Source organism: Rhamphochromis sp. 'chilingali' (assembly GCF_963969265.1).
Source record: "Rhamphochromis sp. 'chilingali' genome assembly, chromosome: 17".
NCBI classification, from domain to species: Eukaryota; Metazoa; Chordata; class Actinopteri; order Cichliformes; family Cichlidae; genus Rhamphochromis; species Rhamphochromis sp. 'chilingali'.
In genome coordinates, this window is record NC_137944.1 from 26,011,180 (window position 1) to 26,032,193 (window position 21,014).

The following is a 21,014-nucleotide window of genomic DNA, read 5'->3' on the forward strand; positions in this document are numbered from 1 at the left end:
TTCGTTCAGGCTGTCATGTACCTGAATTTTTGTTATAATTCAGGATCTGACTGTCAGTTCCTCTTATTATCAGTATACTAACAGTAGCATCAGTACATAAATGTCATTCATATAATAGATTATAATAATTTTATGTAAAAATCTGGTTTGTGTTCTGTGAAAAATATATTTGTATAAAGTTGGTTTACACACAATTATCATGGACATGAATGCCATCGTAATTTTTTTTAAACTGTTCTATTTTCAGGTTGGAACGATTGCATAGCGTATATTTTAATCGTTTCAAAAAACATGTATTGGGTTGCACAAGTTCCACTTTATTTAGCATGTTTTCTCTAAGCCACACATGGTCAAAATTATACACTCAACTAAAGCTTTTAATATGTGGTGCTGAAGAATCCGCTTTGTTTGACAGCCCTCATTAAACTGACGCTCACAAGAATGAGAAAGTCTAACCAAGAAGTCGCAAATCCAGAATCCAGATTTCAGCTTTACTGAAATTTGCAGTTGTCCACATAAATGAACAAAATCTGCAGAAAAGTTTACTAGTCAGGCAAGACAAAAATAGAACTGTTTGGTCACAATAACAAGAGGTATGTCTGAATTTGATTTTCAATTCAATCCAGTCTGTTAACACAAATTAAGTGAGAAAAGTGACTGAAGAAGAAATATTCAGTGCATCATGGGAATCCCCCAGCAGCCTAGAACTATTGCAGCAAAACTAAGGGAGGATTCAGGGTCACCTGGTCCAGCCCTAACTATATGCTTTGGCAAAAAGGAAAGTTTTAAGCCCAATCTAAAAAGTAGAGATAGTGTCTGTCTCCCAAATCCAAACTGGAAGCTGGCTCCATAAAAGAGGGGCCTGAAAACTGAAGGCTCTCCATTCTACTCTAGGAACAACAAGTAAGCCTGCAGTGCAAGAGCAAAGTGCTCTAATGGGGTGATATGATACTATAAGGTTTTTAAGATAACATGAGGCCTGATTCTGGATTTAAAAGGTAGCCAGTGAAGGGAAGCCAATATAGGAGAAATATGCTCTCTCTTTGGACAACTAAAAGTTGTAAAAGAAACACATGATAAATAATTCCATATTCAGCATCTCCATGAAGCCCAGTTTGATAAAGCAAAGTGAAACACCAACAGCAGCACATGACATGGTGCCCAAAATCATCACATGCTGGAAAGTACACACGTTCTTACACACATTAACTATATTTTAATTTATTAACTATATAATGTACTACAATATCAATAAAATAAAGTTATAATTAAAGTGAATGCACTCTGTTATGTAGAAAACAGAGCAAATTATAAAGAATAGCTGTATTTGCTGTTGTATACATTGTAGATGGGTGACTACACACCTGAACAGGAAAATTAGTATATGTGGGAAATCAATGATTAGTTGTAGTGATGGAGCATGGGGAAATAGAATCACTTAGAAATGAGTCACAATAATTTCTCTTGTAAGCTCCAGTAGGTTAACGCACAGGCTATCATCAGCTGACTCATGCTGCTGCTGCTCTCTGTAGATTTACACAGCTGAATTCGACAAGGTGTAAGCAGATGTTTCATGAGCTATCACAGCTCTTTCCAACCCCTACACACTAGCTTTATGCTAGTGTAAAGGTAGAATTCAGTGTTTTTGTGTCTTTGCTACTTTCCAACTTCACTGTAGAAATTTCTCCTTGAATTCTGTGCTTATCCAGTCACCCACCGGACTCTTAGACCACAATTTCCAAATTAAATGCAAACAGACTTTCCTCTTAGTCCAGGTAAGTAAGTAACTTACATGCACACAAACAAAAATATTTATGATAATCTGCCTACAAAACTCCATCAGCCTTTGCTTCGTGCATCCAGATTTGACTTCAAAGATACGTCCTTTCATTTCTCTCTTTTTTAAGCAGATTTATTTTGAAATATGAGGCTTCATACAGCGCTGCAATGATTATAAGAACAAAGGCGGCTGTCCACCAGGTTTTCCTGAGTTCAGTGGTTGAAAAGTCTGTGATGAATATATACTCAAACAATATGAAAGATAAAAGAAAGACAGGTCAGCACGTTGTGACTTTACTGAACCTTTTCATTGCGTATTTTATTGTAAAGCTGATTTCAACAGCTTCCTCCTAAAGTAAACTTTCCTCTCCCTCCGTGATCTTGCGGCGCTTCAGTTTTCACTTCATTTATGCTTCTCCACAGAATAATTTAAATCACTCTATCACATGGCCTTAACACCTCTGAAAACCATAATTAAACCATCACTGGAGCAAATATTACACTTCCAGAAAAGAGAGCGTTCCCAAGAGTTCTGAGCAGAAATTCATATGACTTTTCCTCCCCCGTAGCCTCAAATTTAATTAGGATATAATAGTTATAAACGTCCCCATCACAGAGACCCTAATCTAAAACAAAACTTCCATTTTCCCCCAGTGGACCTCCAATGAGCAAGCTGCATTTTAATGAAATGACGGTAATATCACGTTGCAGGCTATCGTCGAGGAAGATGAGAAGTGTGTGTCATTCCCTGTGAGGGTGCTCAGTTCACTGAAATAATTTTCCAATCCTATCAAGAGTTAGCAAGGTGTCACATTGGCATTCATTATCAGCTGGTGTTTAATCAAGAAACTCTGTGATTAAGTGACAAAGTGAGCGGCTTGTTGTTTCTCCAAATGAAGTTTGTCGTGTGTGTGTAGAAGGTTTTATTAGTCATTTCGAAATTGCATCAGTCAGTGTTTTCTAATAAGCAGTATCCCACAAGCAATCCTGCTGTTTTGAAGTGAATTTAAGCCAAGGGTATGTTTGGGATGCAGACTGAAATATCCTAACATTTATTGAATGGTTTCTATAAAAATTGTAAACAAATATTTTTGGTGCCCAGATGAGTCTTAATGACCGTGGAAATATTTTTATTAACTCTATGCTTAACCCATATAGAGGGTTGAGATTCTATATTTAACTATAATACACAGAATCTTGGTCCGTCTGTGTGTTTGTTTCTTTGTCTGCAAACTCCTCCTAGAACATCAAGAGCTGAGCAACCAAACTTGGCACACAGTTACATCTTAGGTCCCTGTAGTTTTTTATCCTAGTCAGATCTCATGACGTCTTAACGTTGCCTAGCAACCATCTAACAATAGGGGCGATCGTGGCTCAAGAGTTGGGAGTTCGCCTTATAATCGGAAGGTTGCCGGTCTCTGCCGTTGTGTCCTTGGGCAAAACACTTCACCTACCGCCTACTGGTGTTGGCCAGAAGGGCCGATGGCACGAGATGGCAGCCTCGCTTCTGTCAGTCTGCCCCAGGGCAGCTGTGGCTACAACTGTAGCTGCCTCCACCAGTGTGTGAATGTGTGTGTGTGAATGGGTGGATGACTGGGTGTGTAAATCGCTTTGGGGTCCCTAGCTGGGACTAGTAAAAGCGCTATACAAATACAGGCCATTTACCATTTAAAATGGCCTGTTTTTAGCATTTATAAACCTATAAAAGCATTGGATTATTTGTATTTCATGACAATACTGCATACAAACATCTACCATCACTATTTTTATTACTTTTCTCAATGTGGTTAAGTATATCATCAGAGCAAATAATTTTGCAGCTAGCTTAGGGGAAACGCCAGGTTAGGGTAGTATAACACAAACGTGACAAAATTACTAATCCAGCTATCACAGATTTAAAAGCATTTGTACACACAACAGTTCTCAACTTCATCACAGATTTACTCTCCTTTAACCAGCAGAAAGCCCATTCTCATTCCTGAGTCATCAAATACTTCCATTGTGTTAAAGCCACTGGAGTCTCGGAGATATGTGGGAGATTTCTTTGGTGCTGGCTCATGATGTACAAAGTTATAACAACAGCGAAACAGGTCTCACTCTCAGCTTATACCGTTACCATTTCATTAGCCGAGAAACGTACGTGTTAATACAACTACCACCACACCCTTTCCTCCTAATACCAATACAGTCCTGCCATTCTCAATCGTCAGTGCTATATAGGACTATGAAATTATACCTCCTAAACATGAGCATGTCAGCTTTCTAACTGCATAAAGAACCGCCATCCCTCTCAAAGCTGTTCTCATGGCTGCAGACTTGGTTTTGCTCACTTTGATTTGCAGTGTGAGAGTTAATACTCATTTTCATTGTTTGCTCTGCAGGTTGGTGGTAAATGGGATGAGAGCTGAGTGTTTGTTGAGAGCTTCCCAGATTTCAATAGCACAGCCTATATAAGTCTAATTCATGGCAGAAAAAACTGGGACAGCTGCAGCTTTTGGAGCTGAATGTTTTGGTTTTATTGGCTCCCAGTTGTTGAAAATGATCCATCTGCTTTGTTTGACTAAGCGAGGAGAGAATAGTATTTTCAGGGAGCGGTCGTCCCTCGGAGTGAAACATAGTACAAGATGTTTTGTTTGCTCACAAAAGTCTTAAAGCTTAACATAATAAATGAGTCCTAATAATCTCATTACTTTATATCACAAAGCCGTCTCTATGGCTTGAGTCATCGGAACATGAGGTTATTCCAATAAATCGGTGCGATCAGGAAATTTAATTGAGCGTGACAGAAGTTAAGTCTGGGTGAACTCTTAGTGTTATGGAAGAAGCTCAAAAAGTGTAGAAAAATCTATTCATTATATATATCTATGTGCAAATAAGATTAAAAAAACACTTTGCAACATGTTAAATCTCTCATAAACAACAGTAACAAACATGTTTAACACGTTTATCTTCCTACTTTAGATTCCTGTTACTCCTGAAATGCAAGCAAGCAGCTAAAATCCTGTTTTCTTCTTACCAGACTGTCATTCCATTTTTTTCCATCCCAAATGTGTTGTTCTTTATGTAGCAATAATGGCTTAGTTGCTAAATGTCTGAGCCAGACTCAACAGCCAACTTACAAAGGCACCCGAGTGTTGGACTCCACTCTAACAATGCACCAGCTCTGTTTACCCTTTTAACCGAGGAATTAAAATAGTCTAAATTCCCCACTGGATCATTCAACCTCCCTGTTATAAAAAGCACCATTGAGCTTCAAACCCTCAAGATCCAAACTACTTTTTTTTTTTAATTTGTGACTCAGAGCTGTAAAAAGTGGAACAATAATAATGGAGATGGAGATTAAGACACTCATTGTAGCAGTTTTCGTCACGACATTTAGACATGATTTACCTCCTAAACATCTCTGAGCACTAAACCTTTGATCCTGAGAAGTACTGAGCTGAGCTCACCTCCCTCACAGTGGTGCATTACCCAGGCTCTGAGAATGCTTGGCTTTTAGGAAAGGCGTGCTGCTTGAGCCCCTTTGGACCAGTCAGACTTTAAATCCAGTAAAGTGTATTTACCAAAAGAATACTTAGTTTGACTTAGGACAGAGATTAGGATCTTCACTGCCAAGTTTCCTCATAGCAGCGATGACTAAATATAGTGGTTATATGACAGACAAACATTAAACTTTCCTTTTCCATCGTGATGGAGACTTATTTCTGCCCCTCTCAGTCCAGCCAAATCCTGTCCCACATGTCCCTCTAGACCTTCACTGCTTTAAAGCCACAGTTTTGTAATGTAGCAGTTAGATATTTCCAATTTGGTGATGCTGAGCAAATAAATCTATACAATAGAGCAGAACTGGTCATACAATGACTATGACTGTCACCTCACAGCACGAAGGTCCTCGGGTTGAATCCACCATGGGGCTTTTTGGATGATCTCCTGATGTCCACATTAATTCTCTTGAGAGATATAATCTCTCCAGCGTGTCCTGGGTCTGCCCCGGGGCCTCCTCCCGGCACATCTCACCCAGGAGGCATCCTTGTCAGATGCCCGAACCACCTCAGCTGGCTCCTTTCGATGTGGAGGAGCAGCGGCTCTACTCTGAGCCCCTCCCAGATGGCCGAACTTCTCACCCTATCTCTAAGGGAGAGGCCAGCCACCCTTCGGAGGAAGCTCATTTCCGCCGCTTGTATCCGCGATCTCGTTCTTTCGGTCACTACCCACAGCTCGTGGCCATAGGTGAGGGTAGGGACGTAGCTCGATAAATTGAGAGCTTCGCTTTTACACTCAGCTCCCTCTTCACCACGACGGACCGGTGCAGCGTCCGCATCACTGCTGCCGCCGTACCAATCCGTCTGTCAATCTCCGGCTCCCTTCTCCCATCACTCGCGAACAAGACCCCGAGATACTTGAACTCCTCCACTTGGGGCAGGAACTCATCCCCAACCCGGAGTGGGCACTCCACCCTTTTCTGGCTGAGAACCATGGCCTCAGATTTGGAGGTGCTGATCCTCATTCCCGCTGCTTCACATTTGGCTGCGAACCGTTCCAGTGCGAGCTGGAGGCCTTCACCCGATGAAGCCAACAGAACCACATCATCCGCAAAAAGCAGAGATGAGATTCTGAGGCCACCGAAGTGAAAGCCCTCCGCCACTTGGCTGCGCCTAGAAATCCTGTCCATAAAAATTATGAACAGAATCAGTGACAAAGGGCAGCCCTGGCGGAGCCCATCACCCTCAGGGAACGAGTCCGACTTATTGCCGGCAATGCGAACCAAGCTCTTGCAACGGTTGTATAGGGATCGAATGGCCCATAGAAATGGGCCAGACACCCCATTCTCCTGCAGCACCTCCCACAGGACACCCCGAGGGACACGGTCGAATGCCTTCTCCAAGTCCACAAAACACATGTAGACTGGTTGGGCAAACTCCCATGCACCCTCAAGTATCCTTGAGAGGATAAAGAGCTGGTCCAGTGTTCCGCGACCAGGACGAAAACCGCATTGTTCCTCCTGTATCTGAGGTTCGACTAGCGGACGAACTCTCCTTTCCAGAACCCTGGCATAGACTTTCCCAGGGAGGCTGAGGAGTGTGATCCCCCTGTAGTTGGAACACGGGACCGGAGGGACTGGTCATAAAAGTATCTTGCTGATAATAGTGGAGGACCAAAGAAATCCACCACTATTGTCCAGACTGCTAAACATAAGCATACTAGCATTAACACAGTGAGCCTGTTATCATGCTAGAGTAGTATTTTCATCAAAGCACCATTGTTCAGCCTCAGAGAGACTGTACCGCAACTCTAGACCCTTCTCTTGTTCTTCTGATTGCTATTAAATTCGAGTGTTTGATGTGTTGCTCTGTTCTCAGAGCAACTTTATTCTTTTCTTTTCCCCCGTCGTACTAAGAAATGAGCTTTAAGGCTAAATGAATATATATTATTATTTCAGTGTCCAAAAGAGTTTTTATGCTGGCCTTTGCTCATAATTCTGTGTCATATTTCCCTGTGGACAATAACATATATCAACAGAATTCTTTTTTTTTTTCTTTTTATTTGGTACTCAGCTTTAATTTTAGGCTACACTTCTATAAACATTAGAGTATTTGCCTTTTTTTCCTTTTTTTTTTTTTTTGAAGGTGTACAGCACCACGTCGCCGAGGCTGCAGCTGCAAGAACTGAGACTGTTGAGACTGAGGCTTGTGGCAACAACAGCTATGACCAAACCCAGACAAGAATATAGACATTTCTAGAGCTGAAACCAAGACTTCTGCTTCATAATACTATAATTACCACAGTTTAATTTGCAGGACCCATGCTTGAATTGGTGCATTGTCCCGATGCAATGCAGTGTTGTGTCTGCTTGCTATGCTGCTGTACTCTGTGTTTGGGTCAGTGAGATGCTTTGTGTCGATCCTGGTCGGGCCCGGGCTTAGCATTCAGCCATAAGCTCTTATGAGGCCTGACAGGTTGTTTACCTTGGACGCCATTTCCTTGACGTTTCTGCATGGTTTGGCGCTGACTACCAGTTGATGGCCAGCAGCTTTATTGAATTAGCTCTGCAGCTATACAGGAAGAAAAGGGGGGGAAAGGAGATGAGAAAGAAAAAGGTGAAGAAGCAAAGAATGGGGGAGGGGTGAATATAGGACAAAGGGGTGGAAAGAGAGGGAAGGACAGCAAGAAAGGAATGAACAAAAAGATACGAGGAAGGACAGAAAGAAAAAGGGCAAGCAAAGAAAGAACATGGGGAAAAGAGTGGCACACAGATGGTTATGCCTTCTGTATATATTTCACTCAGTGTGTTCTTCCTGACATAAACACATAGTGATCTCTTACATTAACCTAAAGCAAACACAAACAGTGCATGAATTCTGGTTGCACTTTGACACGAACTTGAGACCAACAAGCCAAACACTTGCAAAATATCTTCAGCAGCAGACGGGTTGGGAAATATTTGCTACTGCATCAGCATTAAATGGCTTCTCCCATTGGCTCTCTGCTCCACTACACCCTAAATGGCTCCTATCCTATTGAAATATCGTGTATAAACTCCCTCTGGGCAAATATCACATACTTTATTAGAACATACTGACCCGATTCCATAGAAAGGAGCGTGAAGATGAGCATTCGCTCAGAACAAATCAAGAGCCAAAAGTAGCTATACATTGTACCCAGTGGACCACCCCTACTCCCACCTCATCCCCAGGAAGCAAGATACATGCACATGGACCCAGACATTTTACCACAATAACACACACACACACACACACACACACACACACACACACACACACACACACACACACACACATATCGTATTTGGTCAATAATTAAAATTTAAAAAAAAAACCTAGCATGTTTAGGCGGAGGCAGGCACAGTTTGTTTCAGAAACACTGTAGTCACAGTGTCATTTCCAGAGCACTAGTTCCCTTAAACCAAATCATTTTGATAGTTTCATATCAACAAATGACTGTTAGCTTAGCAACATTTCTATTATTCATTGTTTGATGATTTCTTTTAATATACATTTTTGTTCGTCCTTAATGTTTAGACACCAAATATTTCCATTTCCTTAATTTGATTTGGAATAAATGCAGTGCTTTTCACCTCTTACTTAATCATCAAGATGACTACATTTACCTCTCTCGTAAATAAGAGATGAAAAATTGTTCATTTTTAATGATCTTTAGAGAGGAGAATTACATTTACTTGAACAGCACGAGGGTCCCTTGTGTTTTCTTTAAATCAGTTAATGAAACTAAAGCATTCCCTCCTGAGAGTTTTGTCAGAGGATGATTCAATCCCACTTTTTTCTTTTTTCCCCCATTCCACTCACGGAACCACTCAAGATGTGCAATCCTGTGGAGATTAATCCCCTCTGTTACTCTAATCTCCCTCTGTAACAGGGTGAGATTAGGGCACCAAAATGATATGGTGCAGCTCATACCCACATAAAGATTACTCATCTGCACACTGATAATCCCCTTAGACTTTAAGTAATGTTAAGAGAGTGAATGTGCTATAGAGTATTAAAGCCAGACTCGCATTTTAAATGTGCAGTGCTCTATTTATAAATGCACTGGCAAATTTTTTTTTTAAATTGAGGGCAGCTCTGCTGTGGGGTATCTTGTGCTTCAGAGTAAGCCAGAAAGAAAAGCTTACCTTTGAATAATTAGCCAAATGAGCACTTTTTAAGGTAGTTAATGAAAGGCGTCTGCTTTTCAGACAAAACATTCAGTAATAGATCCCAGGAGAAGTTCTCGCTTAAAGATATTTATGAAAAACTGAAAGCAGATAAACTAAAAGCCACACACTTTTTGCCATTATAAGCACGCCAGATGCACCAGCAAGTTAAACTTCAGTTTTTCTGTATTTCAAAGGAATAATTTGGCCTACCAGTAAGTGGAGAGTTAGATGAGAAGATTGCTTGTCCTCTTATATCCATAATGTTAAATATGGACCTGAGCCAGGCAGCAATTAGGCAGCTTAGAGTAACAAAAAAATAAACACGTGTTTTAAATTGTTTGTCTAACTGGTACACAAACAGCAGAATGTTATTGAACCTGAAGCGAGGCATTTGTTTTCTGTATCATTTGCCAAAAGGTCCCGAGAGAAACTTTTGCTCAAAGATGTTTACATAAATGTTAAAATATGGGCTAAAATAACAAAGAGCCCTCTGAAAATGGAAAGGTGTGATTGATATGGTTGACTGTATAACATATTGTGCTTTCTTTGTTTTCTGTTTATGTGTCAGCTGCCTCCCTTCACAAATCGACTCTCAACCAGAGGAGAGATAGTACTCAGCTTTCGTGACCTGCTATCAGGGACTGTTATCAGGAAGTATTGAGACGTTGATGCTCAAAGGTCATCGGCTGTAACCTATCCTGGATATCACAGGGCAAACGACAGGTTAATCCCTGGACAGGTCACCGGTCCATCACATGGCTCACACCAGTGACAGACAACCACCCACACGCTTTCACATCCACGCTTGGAGTCGATGTAGCATTACCACAGGCTAGTTTTCCAGCAGTTGGATTAAGTCATAATTCTCTGGCCTTTAAGGCTTAAAAAATTGTTAACAAATCAGCAGGTCATGCCTCAGTGGCTACATCCTTTTTTGTTGCACGCATGCTTCTTGAAGTTGGTGAAGTTGCTGGAATTCTGAGGATTGAAATGGGAAAAACTAAAAACATTGCTTGAATAACATCACAAACTTTACCAAAGTTTTCACTATTGGGAATTAATTTTTCTTATTACTCCAACATGATATTATTATGTATTGCTATTAAGTTTTTACACAGCCTTTGTTTGAGTGGAAACACAGTAAGTCTTAGAGGCACCATCATGAAAATGTTTGCAATTGCAGCAGATGTCACACTTAGATTACCGTCACCCAGCTAAACGAGCCAATGCTAACAAAGGCAATGTGGCTAAAGCTATGCAGAGCTCAGAGCCAGCACGAGCCAGCAGCCTCGGTATGAGCAATGAGAAGATCAAAGCAGTTACAAGCAAAATTACGGAGACAGCGGGGAAAACAGAAAATTCTTGTTTTCTGGTGAAGTTATAAAGATACTGGAAAATGACAGAAGTACATTTACTTTGTTAAATATATCTGTTGCACATGCTTTTGTTTTCATAAGTCATTTTCAGTTAATTGTTTTTACCTGTTACCAAAGCCCTTTATTTTTTTAGCCGTTTCAGTGAGAGAAGATAAACACCATTTCCCTCAATCTGCATGAAGTTAATTATTTCTTTTATTATGAAATTTTGTTATGTTTGGTTGTTCTAAACCATTCACTGAATTCAACTTTTGGTAATCCTTGGTGAATTTGTGAAATTTCTTTGCTCTTAGATATTCCATGATTAACTGTAATTTTTTCCAAAGTGGAAGCATTTAGGAAGGACAGCAACTCAGCCCTGAGCAGATCAGAACCATCTCTGTCATCATCAGCATGATAGTTGTGTGCCGGGAACTTCGTTGCATGAGTTTCCATGGCCAAGCAGCTTCTAGAGGTCTAATGTTTAGGAGACCTTGTACTTTTGTCCATAGAGTGAATCTTACTCAATAAAAAATATAGTCAAGAAAAAAGCTGATAATTTTCAGAGGTCACGTGACGTGACGCCCTTAAAATTTGTTTGTCTAATAAGATATTGAATCTACTATCATTTGAGACAGAAAAACCCACTAAACTGTCATATTTGAAAAGCCGAGTAAATTGCCTGAAACCAAAAATCACTCGGTAACAAACAGCAAAAACGCCTAATTGCCTGTGAGGAGTTGCTACTATTGATTTGAAAATTCTTACAACCAACAGATTCAAGAGGAAATGGAATTTTAAAAGACGACGGCAAAAGCAGTTGGATATTAGGCCACAATGTTTATTCAGTAGTGTTGTTTCAACTTATAGGTACAATACTGTCAGCTTTTGTAAGACTAAAAAAAAGTTACCATTACAGTCATCCATGCTCACAGAACGCCAGTCAAGTCGCTTACACCCCTCCTCTGTGTACACACCCGACACGTGCTCCCGTTGAGCAAGTACATTTCCAAATGGTAGGCACTTTGAAGGTTTAAAACATTTGTGAATATACATTTATATATATATTTATATTTATTTTCTTATACTAATAAGTAATTGGACTCAAAGGTCAGGTCTCTAATAAAAAGGGGAGGTAAAAGAAAAAGAAAGAAGACAAAGAAGATGAGGAAATGACACGATGTGGCCACGATGTAGGGGAGTAGGTATGGGAAGTAAAATACTTTGAGTCTTTGGGTTTTTCAGTATAGTTCAGTAACTTAGGTCCTATTACAACAAAAGACAAAGGAAGCAGACAACAAAAAGGATCACAGAGAGACTGAAAGAAGAAGAGAGAAACACAAGGAATGGAGAGGTAGAGGGATGAACAGCTGCATGTGGGGGTGGTGTTAGAAGTTTAGACAATACTACATCTACTTCACATTACTGTACATCTAAAAGAAAAAGAAAAAAAAGGCAACTTCACAAACCTGCCTGACAAATAAATGTCTCTTAAGAGCAAGTTAATGCAGATGTATCATTAAAAGGAAAAGACAACTATGACTTGCCGTCATGTGACCATAACCTCCGTTTTTATTTGATGTAGCTACATGGCCATCCTACAGCAGCCAACATGTGGCATTTTAAAACACTTGATTTTGAGATGTAAAATGGCATCAAAACAACTTCTTTAGTTTTTAAACCTGCTAAACAACCTCACCTCTCAGAGAAAGCTCTTTAGAAATGTAAGGACTGACCAAAGGAAAAAAAAAATAGCCCTCAACATGGGTGTCTTGTCAAAGACTATTCCGATATAACACTGTTTTACATATTCTGTGCAGCCTTATGTATCTATGAATCAGAAACTGGGTTTCTCAAAGGTCTTCTGCTTAAGTATGTGCACTGCATGTGAGGATTGGGCCCCAGCCTCGTGTCCAAGAAGTAGCTCGCCTTCACTGAGTAAATCTTTGGGCCTAAAGTACCTACAATGGGACACAGACAATGACACCAGGCAACCAGGGAGGGGGAGGACTGACAGCTCAACTGGCTGTACTCTGTTTATAAAGAAGGTACGAGTGAGGTGATTTGGGGGAAAACAGAAAGACAGAGAGGAAATGCAAAGGTTAAAGTCTGCTAGCAGAATTTGGGTGCAGTCAGTAAACTTGAGGGACCCATCAAGGAGGAGGAGGAGAAAAGGGGGGGGACTATGGGCCAAAAACACAAGAAGCCACGGAGAGGTAATACTCCCCCCCGCACGCACGCACAGCTGGACAACAGTGGAAAGCAAAAGCAGTGAATGTACAAAATGGAAAGAGAATGAATTAAATAGAGAAGAAGAAGAAGAGAGGTTTGTGGATTTCCTTGAGCCCTGACATGTTTTTCTTCTTTTAAAGACGAATTCCTGCGTTTGGAAAAAAAAGAGAAAAGAGACTACAGCGAGAACAGAACATACAAATAAACAAGACATGATGAAACGCTCACACTGACCAAAAAACTGATGTGAGAGCAAATAATAAACATTGTAACCTGAAGGGAGAACATTTACATTGACCGTTAACAGCGTTAATATGAAGACCAAAGAGCTTCATTAAAACTACAAAGGCATTTTTTTTAAACATCAGAGAAAAAGATAAATTAACGTAATACACCTTTTAGAGATCAACATCAGACATGCTAGGACAAAAACAGAAAAAAAAAAGAAAGTAGGTTTGATACAGAATAATTATATTCAATTATTTCCACTTTTAATTTTTTTTTCCTTTACAAATAACATACTGCTACAGTTAAAAGTAGTCAGTGACGAAAAACAGCTCCTCTGACAGAAAACAGAAGCGGTCAGTTGCCTCATCTTTACACATCCTGTTTTAATTTTTTTTCAGCCTTTTCAAATAATACACAAAATGTTTAAATATAGTCAGATGCCTTAAATGAGAAATGCTTGGTTTTCATTTCAAAAAAAAAAAAAGAAGAAGAAAGAAAAGGTCGTAATTACATTACTCTACGCAAAAGCTTTCCTATTTTACCTTAATCAACTTTAAAACATTTTGTTGTTTCTCATGTTTAAGCAGGTTTTCTGTTATTGGACTGTGCTGTTGACAGTCCTTCGTGATTTTGTTTAACTGGTGAGGGGAGAGCGGGTTTTATGCATAAAACTCCTTGGTTGGAGCCTTCTGATAGGCTGCGCCGGAGGGTTTTCTCTCTCCCAAGTCATAGCTGCCCTCATCCTTCTTCCTCATGCGGTACACCAGGAGGAGGATGAGGAAGATGGCAAACAGGAAGCCAATAACACCACCTGCAATAACAGCTGAGAGAGGCAAAGACAGGAATGGAGAGTGAATATCAATGCTGGAAGTTCAAATCAATGTCGTGTGTGTGTGTGTGTGTGTGTGTGTGTGTGTGTGTGTGTGTGTGTGTGTGTGTGTGTGTGTGTGTGTGTGTGTGTGTGTGTGTGTAATAACACCTTAACTATGTCCAAAATAATACGTTTTAAGATTAATTGTGTCTCGATCATATGCAGTCAGTTACACAACTGTTTGCTTTAACAGCTGTTTCTGGAACTGCTGCAGCAAATTTCAGCATGAATGCAATTCAACAGCAATGATGAAAATTGATGGCTTAAATGTGTTGAAACCAGGCAACAACCCTCACGAATGATTGCTCAGACTAATGCGGTTACTTCACGTCAATGGAAAAAAAACTGCAACTTGTCTCAGGAGATACAGAGTCGAAGAGTTTCTTAACGTTTAATTTCACCTCTTTCAATATGTTGCTGAGCTTAAAATTTAGCGTTACGTTAGCAGGATATTCGAGCGCCAATCCTTGATTAGTGCACAGTCCTGTTGGCCCCGACTGCTGTTGGTTCAGCAAGGTTTATATTCCGTTCAGTGACTGCCGATTGAGGTTTTACAGGAAAAAGCCTGTGGCATTGGCTAGATCATCAAAAGTCAGGCAAATAAATACAGCGAGGGAAAGCAAACAAAAACAGGTCATTAACACCAAACGGGACGGTAAGGCTTTAACTCGATCCTGCGTCTGAACTGAGCAACTCAGACACCGAGCCAGAATGCAGTTTACATACACACCCTCCCCCTAATCCAGTATTCTTTTGGTACAATGTTAATGTTGTGAAATTTAAAACGGCCGGTCAGTTTACCTACCTAGGTACTTTTAGGCACACCAGCAACCACTTTATTAAGTATATCAGTGGCAAACTTATTAGTTGTATTTTATTAAGTATACCTCTATTCTATTATAATATTGCCAGCCACTTTTTTTTTGGTTCCATTGCCTTCAACTTTGTTAGCCACTGCTAATCCTTTTACCTCTTTTTAGCAGCAAGCCTCAGACCAAATCCAAAAGAACCAAAAATTGCACTGCAACTTCACTAGAAATTGCATTGTTTTGTATTACTACCGTCTTGTACTAATTGCATTACTTGTATTACTGTATTGTATTAATATTGAAAGATATATAAAGATAGCAGAGATAGCTTAGAAATTTGTCTAGACTATTTGGGAGAGGTATTTCTTAGCAGCTACAATACTGAAAAATTGCAGGATGTGATTATGTATCCCAACAAAGAAAGCAGTCTCTTTCTTAAAGTGAGTATAAGACAGTGCCTTCCATGAGTAGGAATTTCTTGAGCAAATTTATTGATGTATGTAGCATAAGGAAGCGTTCCTCTGAGTCGCCACCATGACTGTGACTGATAAAGACAAAATGTGCTGGTCGGGCTTTGACCTGTTTTCTCAGACTCCTTTGCCATTGGTGTTTTCTGGTTTTGAACTAGGTACAGGATGTTTCGCTGTTATACTACATCATGTTTTTTTGTGACTGCTTTTCATTTTTTAAGCTTGAAACAAATTTTTCCACCATCTGATGAATTCACATTTTCAGCAGCCATCCTGTATTATACATTAAATACATGCTGATCTGGAAGATGTCTCAGAAATATCCATTCAGGATAGTGAAATGTAGTTTAGAGATACTAGAAGTTAGACTTTCTGTGGAGGACACACTGTGCAGTGCACCAGTGGGCTAATAGCAGGCTACCATAAGGGGACTCTGAATGAAATCCACCCACCCTGAAATCCCTCCCTTTCAATTATGCCTGCATGAGGTTCCTTTATAGCTCCTAAATCTATTTAGGGTCTCTCCTGGTGCTACAATCTGCCCTCTGCTGCACCTTAGGTTTCCACTTGTTGACTAGCCCTGCTCTCTCAGGGGTAAAGACCCTGCTACACACCCAACTGCTGAGCTCCAAGAAGCAGTAATGCAATACAGAGAGAATTGTGAAAATTACATTATGGGCAATTATTTTTTTATAGAAGTCACAAGGGGAACGAAAAGTAATGAATATAATCCAGAGGAAGAGAAGAGGTGGAGAAGAGAGCAAAAGATGGTGGGTTTTTGCAGGGGTGGGAAGTGGGGAGAGGACCAGGTATATTTCAATTTTCTCAGACTTTATCCAAAGACTGCATGCAATAATATTTTTTCCTATCACAATCCAAGAGCAATATGCCAAAAGATGAAGTGAGTTGATCAGTGAGAGGGAAATGAAAGGAAAAGTCTTTGAGGCTGTCCTGATTTGTCCTTGTTGATGTTGTTTCTGCATTTTGCCAACACCAGATGGATATCGCAGCAAAGTAGGTGCCAATCAAGGTTTCCCTCAGACACACATGGAGATAGATACAGAATCAGAGAGCTCGGCGGTTTTGAGTCAGAAATATTCCTTTCCATCCTCTTTTATGTATTCAAACAGAGTAACACACACTTGAAACATCCACGATGGTCTGAACTCTGCAAGGTCCCACAGAGGAACATTTATGAAGCAGCTATTCTGGTTCAGGTGAGAGACTTCAGGGATAATATTACTGAGATTTCAGAGATTGTTTGTTGAAAATATGCTCACGTAACATATTATGAAGGAAGGCTGAGGGGATGGAAAGATAAATGACTACTTAAACACATGAAAGAACATAATGATGTTGAGGAACGTTTGAACAAACACTTTGGGAAAATAGGTATCTTGTTTTCCTAGACTTAACAAATTGGCACATCAAAAACACTGAAACAAATATGAATACTATATAATCCTACTCTCTGAAATTTAAGTCAAGGTTTTACAATTCTAATGAGCTTGAATAAACAAAAATCAGTATTTGTTCCAGCAACTTTTACTCTTTGACACAGCCTGAACTCTCTTAGGTAAGCGTTGCATTAATTTCTTTGAGCAGTCCTCGGGAATAGTTCTCCAGGCTTCTTGTAGGACATTCAAAGCTCTTCTTTGGATGTTAGCTGCCCTTTGTTCCATTCTTTGTCATCATGATCCCATACTACTTCAATAATGTTAAGGTTGAACTCTGTGGAGGCCAATCCACGACTAATTGTGTCCCATTGTGTCTTCCTATGCAGGTATGGTTTTGAACTAACATAAAAGCTCTTTGGGAATCACTTTGATTGCGCAAAAATACTATTTTATGCATGTCAAAATGTATTATCTTTGACAGTTTTTGTAGATTCAAGTAACAAAATAGGAACAAACGATGCTCTGCCTCAAGATACAATTTAAAAGTGATTCTTTACTAAGTTGTCTGTTGTGTGGAAACAACACTGCTTCATCCCTCAAGTTAGGTCCCCTTTCTATACTTGAAGGACTCATAGGTCAGTGTTAAGTGGCTTAACAACAAAAAACATTCCTCTGAAAATGGTCACATACAAGCACTGGGCTTAAAGTGACACACAAAGCAGCCAATGTTCAAATACAAGCTTTGAAAGACCATCAGAAAACCTTAAGAACTATTTCTCAAGACCACTTGAGAAACTCCCCCCCACCCCCTCAAAAAACCAAAAAAGTCTGTCTCCTTGGAAGCAAAATAAAAAGAAAGACTCAAGACTTTTGCACAGCACTGTATATTTGGTTTGGTGTCTGCTCTGGCATACTACGACACATACCTGCCAACACCTCCGTCCTCTGGAAGAGGTTTTCAGTGTGGACCTCAACGGGATTTGGAGGTGAGCTGGGGGTGCTAGTCGTGCTAGTCCTCTGCGTGTCCTCTGTATCTGGCACTGGTGCCTGGGCGAAGACAAGGTGGGGGAAGAGCCAAAAGAAAGTTGTTGATTTTTAAAAAAAAGAAGCTGAAAAATTAAGGGCAAGCTTATTTACTGCTAACTTTCACATTCCATCCACCTATAGTCCTTTTTTGCTTTTAGAGGATGTGGGTACATATGTTTTTCTTGGCATGATGGCCAAATCCATTTGAGGTTTCATTCCCAGATGTAAAGAATGTGTTTAATATTTTTGGAACTTTTTTGTTTCCTGCTTTGAACTTTTGATAAATGAAAAAGACTGATAAAAAGCTCAAACATGTCCAATATTTTTTATTATGAAATTAAAGCCAGCACCCATTTAGCTTAGCTTCACATAAAGAATGGAAACAGCTGGAGGACCAAGCAAATTATTTTATCTTGCTTAAGAGAAAAACTGATAGTTAAGGGTTTGTGTGTACAATTTCTGATTCCTTGAAACCTTACAGTGTTGGCAAAGCTTCTAGGAAAATATACGATTTCAGAGGTAAGCACATGTTATTGTAGCGTCTGGTAATCAGTCTATGCTGTATATTAAGCTTCACTAACTAGCTGTTGCTTTAGTATTAGCTCAGACACATGAGAGGTCATCTAACTAATGTGTGCATTTTCCCAAATAGTTACCTTTTAGAGGAAAAACTAATTTTTAGTACGGCTGTCTACTCAAAAATTGAGGCGGGGCTAAAATGTAATCTGGCCAGTGAAATCTAAAAATGCTGAATAAAGATGAAAATGTAACAAATCCAGATATTCCAAAGAGATTAGTGGAATCCCCTGGAAAAGTAGGCAACAAAAACTGAGCCAGTGACCCCAAGGTTTTTTTTAAGCATCTAGAAAACTAGGCAAACTATTTGGGCCCATGTATTTTTTCAAACAACAGTAAGAAGTGTGCAAGGTGCCAAAATGGAAGTGAGCCAGCACGTTTGGCCTAAGACAGGACAGTGGCAAGAGGGAAAAAATGGAACATGTCCAGGTAGGCTTAGGGAGTTGAGACCTTGACGACTAATCCCAAACAGATGTAGTATCCAGCATGTTACAGTAAGAGTGCAACACAGAAATGAAATCTAGGATGCTTCCAGAATATGTGCTTATGTCCAAGAGAGATGTAATCCTCCATAATTTGCAATGGGGCAAAAACAGTGAGATCTGACATGAGCACTTGATCTTTATCCTGAAAGCAACCTCGCAGCTCCTGGTATTATAGAGGATTTCATGGCATACTGGGTCAGCTAAAGACATACTGAGGTACTGTGTTACTCTCTGTTGAGTCATGACAGTTACAGATGAGCCACCGTGATTACAAATGACTGAGTCACAAAGTGGCATTATAAAATATAGCTGCTTAGAAAAAAAAATTGAGCTCATAGCAAGAATTTTCCACCAGCAGCATCCCTGGTGGTGTTTCTATGTATCCCAACAGATACAAACACTTAAGACATTTAATCATTTAATGTCTCCTTGAAGGAATAGCTCATTTTTAGGGCTATAATCTTTTCTGCTTCCTTGCAAGTACTTGAGGAGCATGTCTTGAAGCTATAATTAAACACCCAAACGGCATTTAGCTTAGCAAAGTGAGTTAAAACAATGGGAGTAGTAAATGACACACCTTTCCACTCAACTTTGATCACTCAAAGTCTCATTCACCCCACCATACACACTTTCATAGAATGCTCTTATCTACACCTAAGCACTTCTATCTAACACTCAAACACATACTCACACTCTAATGTTGCATTGGGGACAACTCGGGATTCAGTTGCCCAAGGATACTTCAAAACATGGACAGTTGGAGCTGGGAAGCGATCCACTGAGCCTCTGATTGGTATACGGCCCACCTTCCCACCTATACCACAGCTGCCAATCCCACCCACTTTGAGGCCAACTGCAACATTATCGTCTAAACTCTTGTCTGGTGCTATAAAAGTTCTATGGCACAGACATAAGTGACATCTTACCTTTGTTGTGAATGGTTTCCTTGGTATGCTCTTCCCGGATTTTTCTCTAACCGGGTCTATATCCATTCTCGGGGTGAAATCTTTTGTGGAATCCTGGGTAGGTTGTCCTACACTGGGCTCGATATAAACCATAGTGACAGTCACTGATTCCTCTATCGCTTCTTCACCACCACCTAGAAGAAACACGCATATCTGGTCAGTGTAATTCCTGCTGCATCCTTAATGGGAAGTTAGTTTCACTGGATGTTATAATACAGAATAAAATGTAAAGATTATGATATGTGGGTGCAAAGAGGTAAAATATGGATTTACATTATATCAGTATGTCTGGAATTACACACTTTGTCTTGCTTAATTTCACACTGGTGGAATTCATTTTAATGTATTTGCAGTTTTAATCTCCAATAGAACATAGAGTGGCAGAGCAGAATAATAGGATATACACTCTGTACAGTATTGAATGGGTTATTGATCACAGTCTGCGCTCCTTTTACCTACTCTGACCTTTTCTCTGTGGATTTATACAACTCTCTTCAAAAATAGAGTTACTTTTGACCAAGGAATGAGTGTTATAAAGGTGCTTAAGGCGAGCAGAGCAAAGAACTAATAAAAAAGACACGTAAAATTTGCACACTTGCCCACAGCAGTCTCAGTGACAAGGCAATCTTAATTTAAAATCGAGTGAGAGAGAGGCAGCGAACAAAGAATAGACAAAGGCGAGAAAGGAAGGTGATTAAAGAAAGAGAAGAGGGGGGAAGAAATTATGACACAGCTCAAGTCTGCTGGTTAATAAAAAAAACTAACAAAACAACTCAGAGCTCAGAAAAGTTACAAGCAGTGGACGGGAGAATGGATGTCATCATGCCTCTGAGAGATTACTTGCTAAGACTGTAAGTGAGCGTCTTCACCCAACTCCGTCAGCATGTGCGAAAATGTCTTACCTGAGCCAGACCCTGAGTTAAAGTCATCATCATCTTCAGGGTAGTACCCTCCTGAGCCTGTGTCATCCAGGTATAAGTCATCGGCCTGTGAGGGAATCTTGGGTGCTTGTGCTATCTGTAAAATAACAAGATAACAAGGAGTTGAAGACTCATGCGACTTTTTTATACATCCGATTTACTGCTGACATGCAGGAGTTTCACATAATCACGTATCCTGTTTTCACCCATTCACGAGCTTAAATCA

The 21,014-nt window shown here is 40.0% G+C and overlaps 1 protein-coding gene across 1 annotated transcript in view; it reads right to left on the reverse strand.

The window, feature by feature from the left end:
* Nucleotides 1-11,634: 11,634 nt before the first annotated feature.
* The window catches only part of sdc2 (syndecan 2), a 45,082-nt gene continuing 35,702 nt past the window's right edge, over nucleotides 11,635-21,014 (reverse strand). The window contains exons 2-5 of the mRNA XM_080863841.1: nucleotides 20,771-20,885; nucleotides 19,830-20,002; nucleotides 17,743-17,863; nucleotides 11,635-14,092 (exon numbers count right to left, since the gene is read on the reverse strand). Coding sequence (XP_080719967.1) covers nucleotides 13,929-14,092; nucleotides 17,743-17,863; nucleotides 19,830-20,002; nucleotides 20,771-20,885 — 573 coding nt within the window. The 3' untranslated portion in view covers nucleotides 11,635-13,928. The remainder of the gene's footprint in view (nucleotides 14,093-17,742; nucleotides 17,864-19,829; nucleotides 20,003-20,770; nucleotides 20,886-21,014) is intronic.